Source organism: Atractosteus spatula, chromosome 1, assembly GCF_055471065.1.
Source record: "Atractosteus spatula isolate fAtrSpa1 chromosome 1, fAtrSpa1.hap1, whole genome shotgun sequence".
In the NCBI taxonomy this organism is placed as follows: domain Eukaryota; kingdom Metazoa; phylum Chordata; class Actinopteri; order Semionotiformes; family Lepisosteidae; genus Atractosteus; species Atractosteus spatula.
In genome coordinates this window covers 37,796,881-37,812,255 of record NC_142706.1, presented here as the reverse complement: position 1 = coordinate 37,812,255, position 15,375 = coordinate 37,796,881, and the positions used below count along the sequence as shown (strand labels likewise).

General features: G+C 37.4%; 1 protein-coding gene across 3 annotated transcripts in view; it reads right to left on the bottom strand.

Annotated features, from left to right (window-relative positions):
• Window positions 1-15,375, bottom strand: part of tbc1d14 (TBC1 domain family, member 14) — a 65,557-nt gene that overhangs the window by 32,375 nt on the left and 17,807 nt on the right. For all 3 annotated transcript variants that reach the window (XM_088937692.1, XM_088937777.1, XM_088937607.1), the window contains one exon: window positions 10,777-10,900. In XM_088937692.1, the coding sequence (XP_088793818.1) occupies window positions 10,777-10,900 (124 nt within the window). The remainder of the gene's footprint in view (window positions 1-10,776; window positions 10,901-15,375) is intronic.

Below are 15,375 nucleotides of genomic sequence, written 5' to 3'. Positions count from 1 at the left end.
ATTTCCAGGTATGCGTAGCACGATATTGTGCAATTAAGAATGAGGCAACAATGTTTTTGGTGACTTGAAGCAGCTCTATTATTGTATATTATAAACAAGCAGGCTTGCGAATACATTTATTTTAATCCAACAGAAATATTTCTCTCGTCTGCAAGATGGTTTTGCCAATAAACAGAATGGACTTGCTAACTCTGCTTGCAGATCACATTGGAAACTTTCTGCATATGAAATCTGCTGCATAACCGGTAGTTAATTTGCTCGTACATCACACTACATTAGTTATTACAGTGACTAGTGAGCAGAAAGTGCCACATCACATCACAATTCATAGGAACTCACGCTCTTGCCCCTAGTGAGACCACCGGTTTGTGGCAACATATCGACTTACAGTACTCTCACAAAGCTAATGATTTTGTGCTTTTTTTTTTCTATACCATCAATTAATTTAATTTGCTGCCGAGATTTAATAACCAGCGTGATAAATTTGGGATTGCAGTTTCCCTTTAAAACTGAAGGATTACAAGCGTATAAATATAGAATAAAATATAAATTGATCAGAGCACAAACATTAAATGTCTAAAATGTAATACCATGCAATGAATGTACATTTACCCACACTGTAGATACTAAAATCATAATATTTAAATAACAGCTGTATAAATACCCCATATGCATTAAGTACTGTATAACATGTCTAGTGTTTGTCTTGCCTGTAAGATGTTTGATTCATTGTCAACAAGTTCACTTGGATCGTGCTCGTGTTTTCTCGGTCTGCATCCCAGCAGTTGAAGTATCAGTTTGCAACTGTTTCACTACTATGGTGGCATTGCTACAAAACTATTGAAATGAATGAATGTTTGAACCAAATATTTACAGTGCCCTCCAAAATTACTGCCTGGGACAATTCAAATTAGCCCATTATAACTGCATGCTCAGGAATTTTGATTTCAAATCACAAGATAAATACGAGACAAAAGTGTAGAATCTCCTATTACCTATAGGTATTTTTATGCATAAATGCTTTGCCGTTATACAATATCACCTTTTTGTTCAACCCCCCACACATTTTAGATGAGCATATGTATTGGCACAAATGGGAACATGTTGCAAACATTTCACACATAAAAGAGCTGTGAAGGTCTAGGCATGGTTGAGGTGTTTTGAAACTGCGTCTGAAGTTTTTCACTTGAATTAGGCAGCAAAAACCAACAAAGGGAGAACTCACTATGACAGGAAAGGCGGCCATTTTGAAATTGAGAGGAAAGAAAATGACCCTCAGAGAAATTGTCAAATCTCTTGGAATTGCAAAATCAACAATCTGGAATGCTGAAGAGTCAAGAATAGGCTGAGAAGAGGCCCTCCAAAAAAAAAGACACATGCAGTGGATGACAAGTGGAAAGAAAACCTCAAAATTACTGTTAATGAAATCAAAAACAATCTGGAACAAGGTTTTATGTATAGGTGAAACAAAAATTAACATCTATTAAAGTGACAGAAAGGGTAAAGTGTGGAGAAAAACAGGAACATCCAATGACCATAAGCATACCACTTCTTCAGTAAAGCATAGTGGAGGGAGTATCATGGCTTGGGCATGTATGGCTGCTTCCGGAACAAGCTCAATGGTCTTTATTGATGACTTAACTGAAAATAGCAGAAGTAGGATGAATTCAGAGATATACATTTCCTTGTGAGGAAAAATGCCACCTGACATATCGGGCGGCAGCTTGTTATGCAGCAGGACATACCCGAAACATGCTGCACACTTAACGCAGGAGTTCATCAGACAAATGAACTTGTTAACTGGCCAAGTCCATCACCAGATCTGAATGCAATTGAGCATGTGTTTCATTTGTTCAAAAGGAGACTGAAAACAGAAAGCCCGACCAACAAGCAACAACTGAAAGAGGCTACAGTTAAAGCCTGGCTAAGCATCTCAAGTGAAGAAACAGTCTGTCGATGTCAGTGAGACAGAGGCTTGATGCATTTACTGCAAGCAAGGCATCTGCAACTTTCACCTCTTTCATTTTCTTTAAGTTTTAAACTAAAAAAGGGTCCCAATACATACAGTATGGTCACCTAAATTTGGGGGGACTGAACACAATATATGCTTTGGTTGAAAAATGATTGCTTGCAAAATATATCCTAAAAATAAAAGGTGACCTTCTGAACTCTGATTCAGAATAATTCGTTTTATGTGAATTTCAATTTCTTGTGTATTTAACAGGGACATGCCTTTTTGTCCCAATACTTTCAGAGGGCACTGTATATTTAGAAAGGTTAACAATTTTAATTTTCTAAATACTAAGTAAAAACTAAGGGAGATTACAAAAAGAAAAGGAGGCTAATTATCTTCTTATTTTCTATAGTATATTCAAAAAGGTTATGATTGCCTTCACAGCTTGTTCAGCTAGCATTGAAAGTAAGCACTTCATTTTAAACTGCATTTTAACTTGCATTTAAAAACAAAACACTACATTAACAAAATACAATTCCTACTGGGAATGCTGTTACGTCATGAACCCTGTTGTAAAAGCATGCACAGTGCCTGAAAAGACACTGCTTGCGAGAGCTTTACAACCATGAAATATGGTTAATGAATAAACCAGTTTCTACCTAACTGATCAGCTGCACCCATTTCTGCGTGCTGCATGCTCAGACTTTTTCCCCAATGTCGTCGCTACTTGAACTTGATAAGATAGCAACACACAACTTCGTATCTGAAGCTGCATGTAAAGTAAAAGGACAATCATTTCAAAGCACACGTACAACTTCAGAAACAATATAACAAACCAGCTGAGATTTCTGAAGGTCTGGTCACGAATGTCAGAAATCTTAAAACTGTAATAAAGATAAATCATTGCAGACATTTTTCCATCTTTAATGTGACCTTGCAACCAACAAAAATCAAGAGAAAAACAAATAGATAATTATTTGGAAAAAGTATTGAAATTAAAAAACCTACAACACCCTGGTTGAATAAGTGTGCACACATCCCCAACTAATACTTTGTGGAAGCACTTTTTACATTTATTACAGCAGTAAGTCTTTGTGAATAAGTCTCTATTAACTTTGCACACCTGGACTTTTATCCCACTCTTCCTTGCAAAAAAGCTCAAGCTCCTTCAAATTGCCAGGGGATCTCCTGTGCACAGCCCTCTTTAGGTCATTCCACGGGTTTTCTATGGGATTGAGGTCTGGGCTCTGACTGGTCCATTCCAAGATTTTGATCTTCCTTTTCTGAAGCCATTCCTCGGTTGACTTGGATGTGTGTTTTGGGTCGTTATCATGTTGGAAGGTGAAATTCCTCTTCATCTTCAGCTTTCTGACAGAGACCAGAAGGTTTTGTGCCAAAATATCTTGATATTTGGAGCTAGTCATTATCCCATCTATCTTCACTAGAGCCCCTGTCCCAGCTGGAGAGAAGCAGCCCCAAAGCATAATGCTTCCACCTCACAGTAGGTATGGTGTTCTTTGGATGATGAGCTGTGTTGTATTTGCGCCAAACATATCTTTTAGAATTAAGGCCAAAAAGTTCAACCTTTGTGTCATCAGACCATAAGACATTTTCCCACATGGTTTGGGGTGATTTAATGAATTTTGTTTTGCATAATTTGGACGGGCTTGGATGTTTTTTCTGAGAAATGGCTTCCGTCTTGCCACCCTACCCCATAGCCCAGACATGTTGCTGTAGGCCTCTTGGTAGCCTCCCTGATAAGTATTCTTCTTGTCTTGTCATCAACTTTGGAGGGTCGTCCTGATGGCAATATCCCTGTGGTGCCACATTTTCTCCACTTATTGATAATAGTCTTCACAGTGCTCCATGGTACATCCAATGCCTTTGATATTCTTTTATACCCCTCTCCCGATTGGTACCTTTCAACAATAAGATCCCGTAGATGTTTTGTCAGCTCCTTGCAAACCATGGCTATCCCAGTAGGATGCAACCATGAAAGTTTCAAGGAAATCCTACAGCAACAGCTGATTTTTATTTGGGGTTAATCAGAATCACTTTCATTGATAGCAGGTGTATGCTACTTACCTTTGGACATGATTTTGAATGTGATTGGTTAACTCTGAACACAGCTACAGCCACCATTATAAAAGGGTGTGTACATTTATACAACCAGGGTGTTGTAGGTTTTTTCATTTCAATTATTTTTCCTAATGATTATCTATTTGTTTTACTCTTGAATGTTGTTGGTTGCAAGGTCACATTAAGATGGAACAATGTCTGACATGATTTATCTTGATTTCTGGCTTTACATCACAAAAACCTGCAATTTCAATAAGGGTGTGTAGACTTCACATCAACTGTAGCTCTGCCTCAAGATAGCAACAGAGGGAGCTGTTAAGTAAAACCCTTATTTTGAACCTAAAATGCACTTAATGCCATACTTGCTTGGCATTTATAATTTCATACATCTCTGTAAATTATAATATAAAAAATAAGCTGGAAAACACTAAAAGTTAGAAACCTAAAACTACATATGCATTTCAAATCACAAGTAGCCTAAAATTCTGCATAAAAAATAATTAAAACAAAAGCTGGCGCCTGTGGAATTACCTAAAGTCTGATCATCTTCAGTATTTGAAGGTCACACAGAGGTAAATCAGACCAATGTCAGCAGAAAAGCCCTTCTGTACATACTAAGTAGACAATATAATTAGCCTAGACTCAAGTCGGCAACATTCTGTACTGCTTAGAATTCTGAGTAAACAACTACTACATTATTAAAGTACACTGAATGAATCTCTTGTGTGAAACTAAAAATAAAAAACAGAAGTTACTGAATGGATAAAGAGAAACAAAACTTGTTCTTATTCTCCTAAATTTCAGTCAGAGATCTGACTTACAATAAACTCCTGAAAACAGCTCCTGTCTTTCAAAAGGCACATTAGTAAAACATGTCAGAAAAAAATCTCGACAAAGCACAGCAATGTACCTTAATTATTAAGGTTATTAAGACTAGTGACTGGCTTAAAATTACCCCGTAACCACCTTGTGTTATACAACTGTGTGCGAGTGAAGTCATTTGAAGAACCAGGAGCTCAATTTCATTTTTATGCATTTAAATTTTAAAATTTGGCAGTAGAAATGATAAAATGGTAATGAAAATGTCTGAGAGAACTGAAACCCAAAATCCACAACAGCGAGTCAAGTGTTACAACTGAAATAAGCAATACCACAAATGTTAATGTGAGAAGAAAACAGTATGGCTGGGTGACAGCACACTAAGCTAAGTGACAATCCGCATTCTTAGTCATCACACATTTCAGGCTTCACAGCAAGTGAAAGCTAATACCAAATCATGAGGGAAAAGGTGTCACAGGCTTCAAATTTAGATTTTAATGATTGTAAAGGGGACTGGAGCACTGTTCTTCCAGTAAGCCTCAAAGAAGAGCCTAGACTGTAGTCAAATTGATATTACGGGCTGAGTTGAGAAAACCGGCTGTTAGATCAGCAGGCAGCTTCCGGGTTCTGCACTGTCCTGTCAGTTACATGACAAAAGCTAAATGCTGTGAGCATTATTGGCCATTTACTCTGTCAGCAGGGAGGGACACTATGTAGTTCTACAAATGTGGCAAGGAAAGTCACTTGAAAGGGCTGGGAAAATTGCGGCAATTGAAAACCTGCAAAACAATGCTTGTCAGCAGCAACGCAAATACGCCCTCTGAAAACTCAGCGCGTTTCATCCAGCAAGGTGCAGCCATTGTGCACAAAATTGCAGGTATTTTAACTGCTTAGTCTGACAAAGGTTAAAGGGGAAACAGATTCCGAGAGGTACAACCTTCTGAGCGTGGCAATGTACCTTCAATCAAATAAAATCAAGCATGAATTCCCTAGATATATTCCACATTCCCAGCCAACAACAAAAAAAATCTAAATCAAAAGCTACTCTTCCTATCTTCATACATCGGTGAGATTCACTGCCGCAAAAATCTCCTTTTTGCGAAGAACATGCATTCACTGCCAATTTAAACATGCTGTCCAAAAATACTGGTCAAGAGGAAATTGGTAAAAATCACCTTACTTTTTCAGAAATTATATGGAACATGTATTCCCAGAAACACTTTAAAAAGTGTTCCCAAGGGGTTAAAGAGTGATTAGTGCACTCAAAATGCTCTTTGAAGTAACAATACCCATTTCTCAGTTCCCTGCCTGCAGGGATTTCAAATCACCACCTTTAAATTCTCTCTTAAAATTGAGACTCCTCAATTTAACTTATTTTAAACATAGAATTGCTTTTCACTAGCAAAGTCTGAAACAATTACAATCCAACCCTTCAAAGAGAAACTAGACATCAAATACCATTTTAAAAGTGTTCTATACGACCAAGTTAAAAATGCCTAAACAAAAGAGAATCGATGTAGAAATAATAATTTTATAACATTTTGTGCACATTTATTGTCTAATAAGACACTATTCACTTTTTTTGGTTTTGGAATTAAATTAAAAAAATGTAGAAAGACTACACTCCTTTAATTGAATATGTAAGACAGCAGTTGCCAATCGCTAGATTTCCTGTTTTTCCTGTATTTCAGCTGAAAACTCCAACGTTGTATTGATAACAGGTTTCAGGTGATTTCCAATTTATCCAAAAACACACCGATGACCAGCTCACTGAAAGCCACTGTTTATCAGAAGTTAAGATTTAATTGTAATAAAGCCCATCTGGGATGCTGCCCATTTTGATTGAAGAACAGTCCCTTAGGGTAAATTGTGTCCTTCAAATCAAATTTACGTGCAAGAGACCCAATCTTTGGAAATGCCAACATTAAAACGAGCACAACATAAAATTCAACCATTTGGGGACTGGTTGCCATGCAGAAAAAAAGAATGAAATTCGATTCCAATCAATACTGATGAAGAAAATGCGAATGACAATTATACTTTGCCTTACTGGAGCGACAAAACCCAAACAAAAATACAGCTCTGAAGTAGCAATGAAAAGCAGATACGGTGAAAACTTTTTCACACTGCAAAAAAAAAAAATCCTACCGTGGCCATCAAAGAAAAGTCAAAAGAATAAACCATCCTCCCTTCCCCTTTCAATATAGAATATGGCAAACAAACGAGTAAAATAACATTGTTTTTAACTTAAAACGCAAAAAGTGTGCGAGAGAAAATCCAATAAAGCTTATGAAAAGGGTGTCGGTAGTCTCCCTGCATCATGGTCACCTCACAGTACTACAGAGACTGGAGTCAAATCTGTCTGAATAGATCTGTCAAGTGATGATCTGCCTTTTAGATAATACCTCCCTTGTGCTGCAAAAAGTGATTAATGGAGATCTCATTCAGTCTCTCCCTTTCACTGGATATAGGCAAAGGCTGTGCACTCACCATGAAAGCTGCTGTTCCTTAAATGCAACTAGATACAAACTCCATTGCACCCGGTATCATTGTCTCAGGCCTTGCGGCACATCAGCAGAGGGCAGAGACGGACGGCCCATGCTGCCTTCTGGAACACACCATGAACAGCAGATGCAGCCTCCCCAAGCAGCTACTATAGCGAATCCAGCATCAGTCCTGTGGCTTGCTGGTGGTATTGTCTTCTTTTTGCTGGTCTTTCCCTCTCCCTGCAAATCTCTGCTGTCTTCTGGTATTAGTCACTGCCGCACGGAGTAGCCAGGATTCAGCAGTCATAATAATCATTGCCAGATGACAGGCATCCAATCAGTTCTTTCGGATCTCTTTGGTAATGCCTTGTGGCTTTAGAAAATGAAGAGCTCGACTCTGTGAATTAGCCTGCCTGCCTCTCGGGTGTCATCTAGCTAGTGACGTAACACTGCAACACAAAGAGGGATTAAAGCATTGCTCCCTTTTGTGTGTTGTTTGAATGCTCACCACAGAGGATGAAGTATCAGTCTGAAACTCACCAGTTTTATAGCGTAGTAAATGGAAAAAAATTCTTTTGGCTGACCAAAGGAAGTAAGAAGTAAATATTTCCAAACATAGTTGTAAAATGCAAACAACCCTTTGAAAACAAACTTTAGGAATTCCACACAGGTGATCTGGGATTCTATTTGCAGAAACAGAAAAATATTGTGAAGTAGCCGCTGACTTTTGGTACTTTCACATCACAAATGATGTATCCTACCTGTTAGCAATGTCAGGGAGACTACAGAGTGCGACAGTGATCAAAGGACCCAGGAGAGAAAATTAATATTAAATATAATTTAATATTAATTTCTCATCCTTCCCCTTGTAAAAGCACAGCTACGTACTATAAGAAAAAAAAACGTAACGTCCCATAACAGACGAGTCATAAAATTCCTAAGATACACCATCTTAAATGAAAAGTGCTTTTTTAGAATGCCAGTATTGAGTAAAATGAGCCATCTGCTCAGCCAAAATTTTACAAATTTCCTATGACAGGTATCAAATTAAAGCACTGCCACATTTAACAAAGACAAAAGATAAATTTGAAGCAATAATTAAGAAATAACTAAATGAATCAAGTTTCTGGTTATCTCAACTACTCTTATGTATGCCTCAATATATTTTGCAATAATTTTAATATCCTCACATATAAAAAAAAACAGTGGGCCAGAGGAAACACAGAAAACCACTAAAAATACTGCCCAAATCTTATATTTGTGAAATATGTATTTATTAATACTAAATAGAAATGCAAAACATAGAACTTCAGAACTGCCATAATATTAAAAAAAATTTAACCAACTGAACAGATTGACCCATTAAACCTGATACAAGAATTTTTTTCCACCAAAAGAGTTTCACTCGTAAAAAGAAGTTCATTATGAAATTCATGGCAGTTTAATTTTATTCTGCCACTAATTCTACAGTTTCAAGCGCCCTGTGCTGCAAGAATTGTAACACGCCTTCTTGGTTGTGTTGCTAGGGAATGATAACAGGTCAGAACCAGGCTCTGCCAGCACTTGTAAATCAAGCTGTCTCTTTCAGACTCTGAGGCTGGTTAGCCATGGATTCAGTTACGAACGCTGATGGAGACAACAGAAAAGAGAGCGTTCTTGGTTACAGAAGCAGGCGCACACAAGTGCACACACACACCCGGAAACAAAGGTTCAGATTACTTCATAAAGGCAGGGGCACCAGAAGGGATCCAGCTCATTAATTAGAAGGAATAATTCATTGTTAATTTAGGAATGTATCAATGGATTGAGGTAAGCATTGCAGTTTAACCTTGGAAACAGTACGTAGTTTGATTGTGGTTTAACTAGATGTAACAACATACAAGTACCTACATTACATTCTATATCATAAAACATAAAATGTCTTCTATATTTCAAATTACATGTAAGCCTTTTCACACAAGACAAACTGTAAATCTTCAAAGATGTCTGCCGCTATAAGCAGGGCCTGTATAACATTTGCAAGGCTATTTCCTTTCATTAAAAGGATCAGGGGATTTTACCAAACAAATTAATCAGCACTTCCAGTACTTTGAAAAAGTACCTACAGTAAATGGCTGATAAGTCTTTCAGATTAAACACTGGACAGCAAAACGGAATAACACATCTTGTTAGTGTTCTTTCATTTTAGAATGATCTTTTCTATTCAATATATCATGTGTACTTTAGTTATACATGTCTAGAAAGTCTATAAGAATGTTCAAGCCTTCATCCTTACTACTAATTTCTACGAAAGGTAAACTCCTTTAAACATGCATAATAAGTTGTTTTACAGGGATTTTACAGCAAACTTTGCTCATCAAAACACTCCCCCCTTATCACAGGACAGTATACTCGAGACAGTCTGTGATAATTTCAATGATGGATCACCATCAGTATTTGCTTATTCAGGGCATATTTATACAAACTGTGACCTTATCTTAAAACTCTCCTGTTAAGATCATCTTGCAGGATTCCAATAGAATTAAGAGACAAACATGTAACTTTAACAAACTTAGTTACTATACAGCAAAAGACGTTGTACGTCAACATACATGTAGAAAAATGAGGTCTTCCCCCATAATAAAGAATGGAATGATGCTTCTTTAGAAATCTCTAATACTTTTACTGCATTACTGCTCATTGAGAGACCACTCATTCTGTGAGACTCGGTATCCTCCTGTTGAACCATAATTCATGTTTTCTATCAGTTCTGTGTTTATCACTTGCACCACACACTGAATCTGCTGCACAGGACCCGTCTATAAATACATGTGAACATTTTGCCGATTATAATAATCTTCAGGGAATCTGGGCGCAAGCATTTATCTCTAACCTCCTCCAACATGTCACCTTTGTATTTAAAATTAAAGCCGTAAAGTTGTGTTCTAGCAAGAGAAGTAATGATGAAGTGAAGCTGTGCATCAGAGAACGCCAATTAAGGACTCTGAGGAAATTTACATACCCAACTACACTGTAAATAATGTCTAACACTCTCAGACCAGATGTTTAGCCATTCCAAATCCAATTCCTTGTGCCTCAGAGAAAATGTCAATCCAGAAGACTTGCAAACAAAACAGAAATAAAGTATGATGCTTAACTTCTGGCTTCACTTGGGAATTTAACAGGCAGGAAGGCAGACCGATACCCAGAGAGCAATCTGTGGTGCCTTCCTCCTGGTCAGTGCCACATTAATAACAGTTCTCACTAATTCTTAACTCTTTTTTATAGCATGTTTTGGCTTCGTTTTTGGAGTTACTTCCCAAACATCCGTGAAGTTTATCAAATAGCACGAAAGTTCCGTTTGTACCATGTTTAAATGGTGTGCATTTTTAGTTTCTCTCCTCTCCTTGACAGGGTACACAAGTCTGTCTGGTCACCCTGAAAAAACAGAAGACTGACCTTCTGTACCTTCTTCGGGTCCTTGACCGATCCTTCACGCAGGGGCACTTTTCCAAACAGTTTCCACCCAGGCTCGCTCTGCTCCAAGGGCCTGGTCTCCTTTAATTTCTTAGCAAACAAACTCCTGCAGAGCCAAGAGGGAGACACAGTCAGAACATAACAGCAGAAAATCTGAGCACTACGGGCCATTCCCAAGGTCAAATAAAGGAAAACAACAGAAGGAACATTTCTTCTACAGTTCACGTCTAACCACTAGATATAACTGGCACATCTGATATGGCAAAAATACTGCTTAAAAATATTAGAGAATGTCTAGACAACAATGTAAAGCCCTCATCCTTTTCCACAAAAAAAGTGACAAACTTTAGGAACATTTCTTGTCTTCCTAGATGTGCATTCACTTTGTAAAAAATGTCCTCTCAGACGGTCCCCTAGTTAGGCTACACTCCAAGTACAACAGACGCTGAAAAGGACCTTTTTAACAGGAATTACTTTTTTAAGCCCTCACTGGTCTCTCTGCCTCAGAGCGAATCCCAACAATAAATACTATGAACCCTCATTAATAAAACAGGAATGAAAAAACTATTGATTTAACTCAGAAAAGACAACGCACAGCTACAATAATTTTTGCTACTGTAATATCAAGTTGAACTCATTTCTTAGAACCTACAAAAGCTAATTAAGACAGAATAACAAGGATGAGCTGTTTTATCTCTAAGGAAATCAATCCTTAATTGTTCCTTTCAATTTCACATATATAGTGCCCTGAAAGAGTATTGAACTATCTTCAAATGGCCCATTTTGTAGAGTTACAAGCAATATACACACACATTACATAAAGAGGATATTTTCAATCAAACCATAAATGGTTACACTAAATATTTATTTATTAAGGCACATGCAATAAAAGTTTAATAAGCCATGAAGAAATGACATTAAAACATGTTAAAAACTATGGTTGACTGTTCTGTAATTCTCTACAACATGCCATCCAATGAAAGATCCTTGGTTTAGAAAAAAATGATTCACTTGGTTTATTGACAATTTTTTAGAGAGGCTAGCCAATTTTTTTCACAGGAAAGCTCACAATCCATGCCTCCGATAACATTTTCACACTTAAGCGTAAAGACAAACACTAAAACCAAAGAAGGTTTTGGAATGCTTTGAGAACTATCTTGAGGCAATCAAGATCTGTTAGAAAACAAAAACAAAACTACCCTGAACAGCACGATGAAAACTGGGTTGTATTTTGTCAGATTTCAGGATTTCCAATGTTTTGGGATGATGATTTCTTTTCTGGTTAAACCATACAACTTTGAAATCAGGAACATGGATTTTTCAGTGTTTCAGTGGATGGATGTTGAGGATTTTGAAAAGCATCACAATTCGCAAAGTTAGCTTGCAGTTTGAAAATCAAGCAAAAATGATTTTTTGGAGCTACAATAGCATCTTATCAAATCCTACTAGAGATGTCGGGCTTCATGCATTTTGTTTGGGTTGATTTGTGATTTTGTCCACAACTTTTACATTATTTAAACGCCTACTCATTTTTGAAACATGATATTTCAGATATCAATTTTGCATTGAAAAGACAGATGAAAAAAACTGATGCTTAAAAGACGGTGATTGGGGATTTGTTTTTGCATTTGTATCAACACACCTTTGTGAACTGGTATTTTCACACAAGGACAGTTCCTTGTCCCTTCGGTAGCCTTTTATGTGTATATTAATCTTTAAATATAACAGCTAACAAATTAAATTTATATTCATTAAAATGTAATTAGGGCTTTTTAACATTAAAAAAGTACCAATGGCACTCATACCCTTACAAACAAGTGCATGAGCTAACTCTTGGCATGCCCCTTCTGAAAGGCTGTCGACACCTGGAGTAAGCAGATTATAAACAAGGAGAGGTAAGTTGGCCCATTCAGCTCATAATAGCCAACTAAGCATCCACCTGCCTTGAAAAACATCTGATATCGGCTTTGACATCGTCGCTGGCTAGCTTGTTCCAGACCCCTACAATCCTCTGTGGAAAAATAATGCCTCCTGATCTCAATAATATTTAGATTTTGTGTACTGTGACTCTGATTCAAAACAAGTGGGGTAACGTTTTTGGAAAATATGAATCGAATCCACTCAGTCTGAAAATAATGTAATTTAGCGGGTCAGTGTAGGACATTTCTTTGATCCTTTTTCTTGTGGCATTCCTTTGAGGAGTCATGTGGCTCTTGCCCACCACACAGTGCACTCACAGCTCCCCATCTAGCCACCAGGGCTATTTTTACACAAATCTGGAGGAGCAGACTCAACCCAAGTGGGGTTGACACATGGTTAAGTCCGCTTAATATCACAATCCTTTGATTCTGTACTTTATTTAATAATGAAGAATGCAAAAATGGACAGAAGTGTAATTCTTATTGCCATCAATATTGGAATTAATAAGGTATGTAATCAATACATGTATACCTTTTAAATTAACTTCTGCAATAAAAACGCAAAGAGCAGAAATCTTTCTCCCTCTCCAGTCATGCAATGTCTTGGATCTCTGTAACTGGTCCTTTAGACATGCAGGTCATCCAAAGGCGCACTTAAATCTGTGTTTTTTAAAAAAACAAAACAACTCCCTACTCCTACGGCTGAAGATACCAAATGAAGAGGGTTAGCAAACATAATTCAAAAAGGTGTAGATAAAATTCATGACGGGGGAAACGCCTGGCAGATGTTAAATGCCGCCAAGTGCAAGGTATGGCATGCATGTGGATATTAAAAACAAATTGTAAATTAAAAACGGAAAAGCTAGGCTAGAAATAGCTCATTGTGAAAGATACTTACATGCTCTTTAAATCAACCCTTTCACTCTTGAAAAGAGAAGACTTAGAAGAGGCCTGATACAAGTCTTCAAAATCTTATTTCACACTATGAAAATATACTGGTGTTCCAAATCAATTATAGTATCTAAACTCTGCAGGTATATTAAAAGTAATGTAAAATCCATTTATTATGGTTATATTTATAAATTATTATATATATTTATAAATTTATAAGGATCTCTGTCAGACATTCTGCTCCCTACATGTATAAGAAATATACAGTATCATTACAGCATATTTGTACTATTTTTCACTTTTACAGCGTTCCACAAACTGCGGTTTACCTCCTGTTGATTGAAATGGAGGCCTAGACAATTTTAATATGAGAAAGACCATGAAATCAACTGCTTCCCCTACCCTCTATAGAGAGAACGCAGTAATTTGCAATTAATTTGTGATATGGATTAATGATGGCACAGCCCCTGTGGGAAGTGCTGTCCTTTTAAGACCTCCGGCATTCATTTCTGTTGCTGGATATACCAGTTCAGAAAAACGAATACAATATCAATCACAACACACAGTACAGTACATTCTGAACTGTTGCCATTTCGAATAGTTACAAATGCTTCCTGTGGCGGAATCAATGGAGGCATTATTGCGTTTGGATTATCAAAGCACTTTTCTTTCATGAGCAGCAGGAACTGTTGCTGGAGTTGTTTATATTTCAAGTACAATAATAATAATTTTCACATTCAGAAGAACCTGCATGACAGGAAGCTTTTAACTGCTGCCAATTTAAGTTTGCTCTAGTAAATGTCAAACAACAAAAAACTTCAAGGGCAGAAAATCACAATTTCACCATGTAACACAAAGCAATAGAGAAGTACGGTACTGTAGGCCTAAGTGTTCTAAAAATACGTTTATTCTACTCAACTACAACTAGCCTGAAACTATCAAACTCCAACTCTTAAACATAAGAATGTCTTCAAGTTCCTTCTGTCCACCCATTTTCTAACTGAGTCATCCAACAGAGTCTCAGCATACAATAGGTACACACTGGACAAGATGCCCCGTGATGGGCTGGAGGACGCAGACATGCGCACACGCACATCAGAGCAAGTTTCCCCAGAAGCCAGTTAATTTACCATTATGTCCTGGGCTGTAGGTGGAAAACAGTGAACGCTGGGAGAACATACAAACTCCACAGCACATTGAACGCCGGGCCCCAGTGCCACAAGGCAGTAATGCTAACCACTGCTCCACCATGCCAGCCATGTTCCTTCTGGTCCCTTCAAATAAAAGGCATTGTGGCACATCTCTCCCTCTCTTACCAAAGTGCTTTTCCAAAAGCACACTACTAACGATAATAAGGGGCTTCAAACTCAAAGAGAAAACGGAACTTGTGTTTTAGTGAAGACAAAACAGGAAGACAGTATCAGTACTTTTAAATCAATCCATTTAAAATCAATGGCTCAGACGTCATTAACCAAACAGGAATATGGATTAATAGAATTTTTTTTTCATCTAAATAATCACAGCAGTAGATATCTGCAAGGTTTTGTTTGCTATCTGCGCAGCAGATAAATCTTAGCAAATAACACTGAAATCAGGAAAAATCAAATAAAACATCTGAATGTATGCTTTATATGTGTATTAAAACTGCTGGAAGAAAAAGTTAAATCGGTTTATAATATCCATTAAAGCCCCAGTTCTATATACAGATTTCCACCTAGTTCTGGGGTAGTACGAAAGACTGATAGACCTCCAATTCAGAGGTCGAGTACTT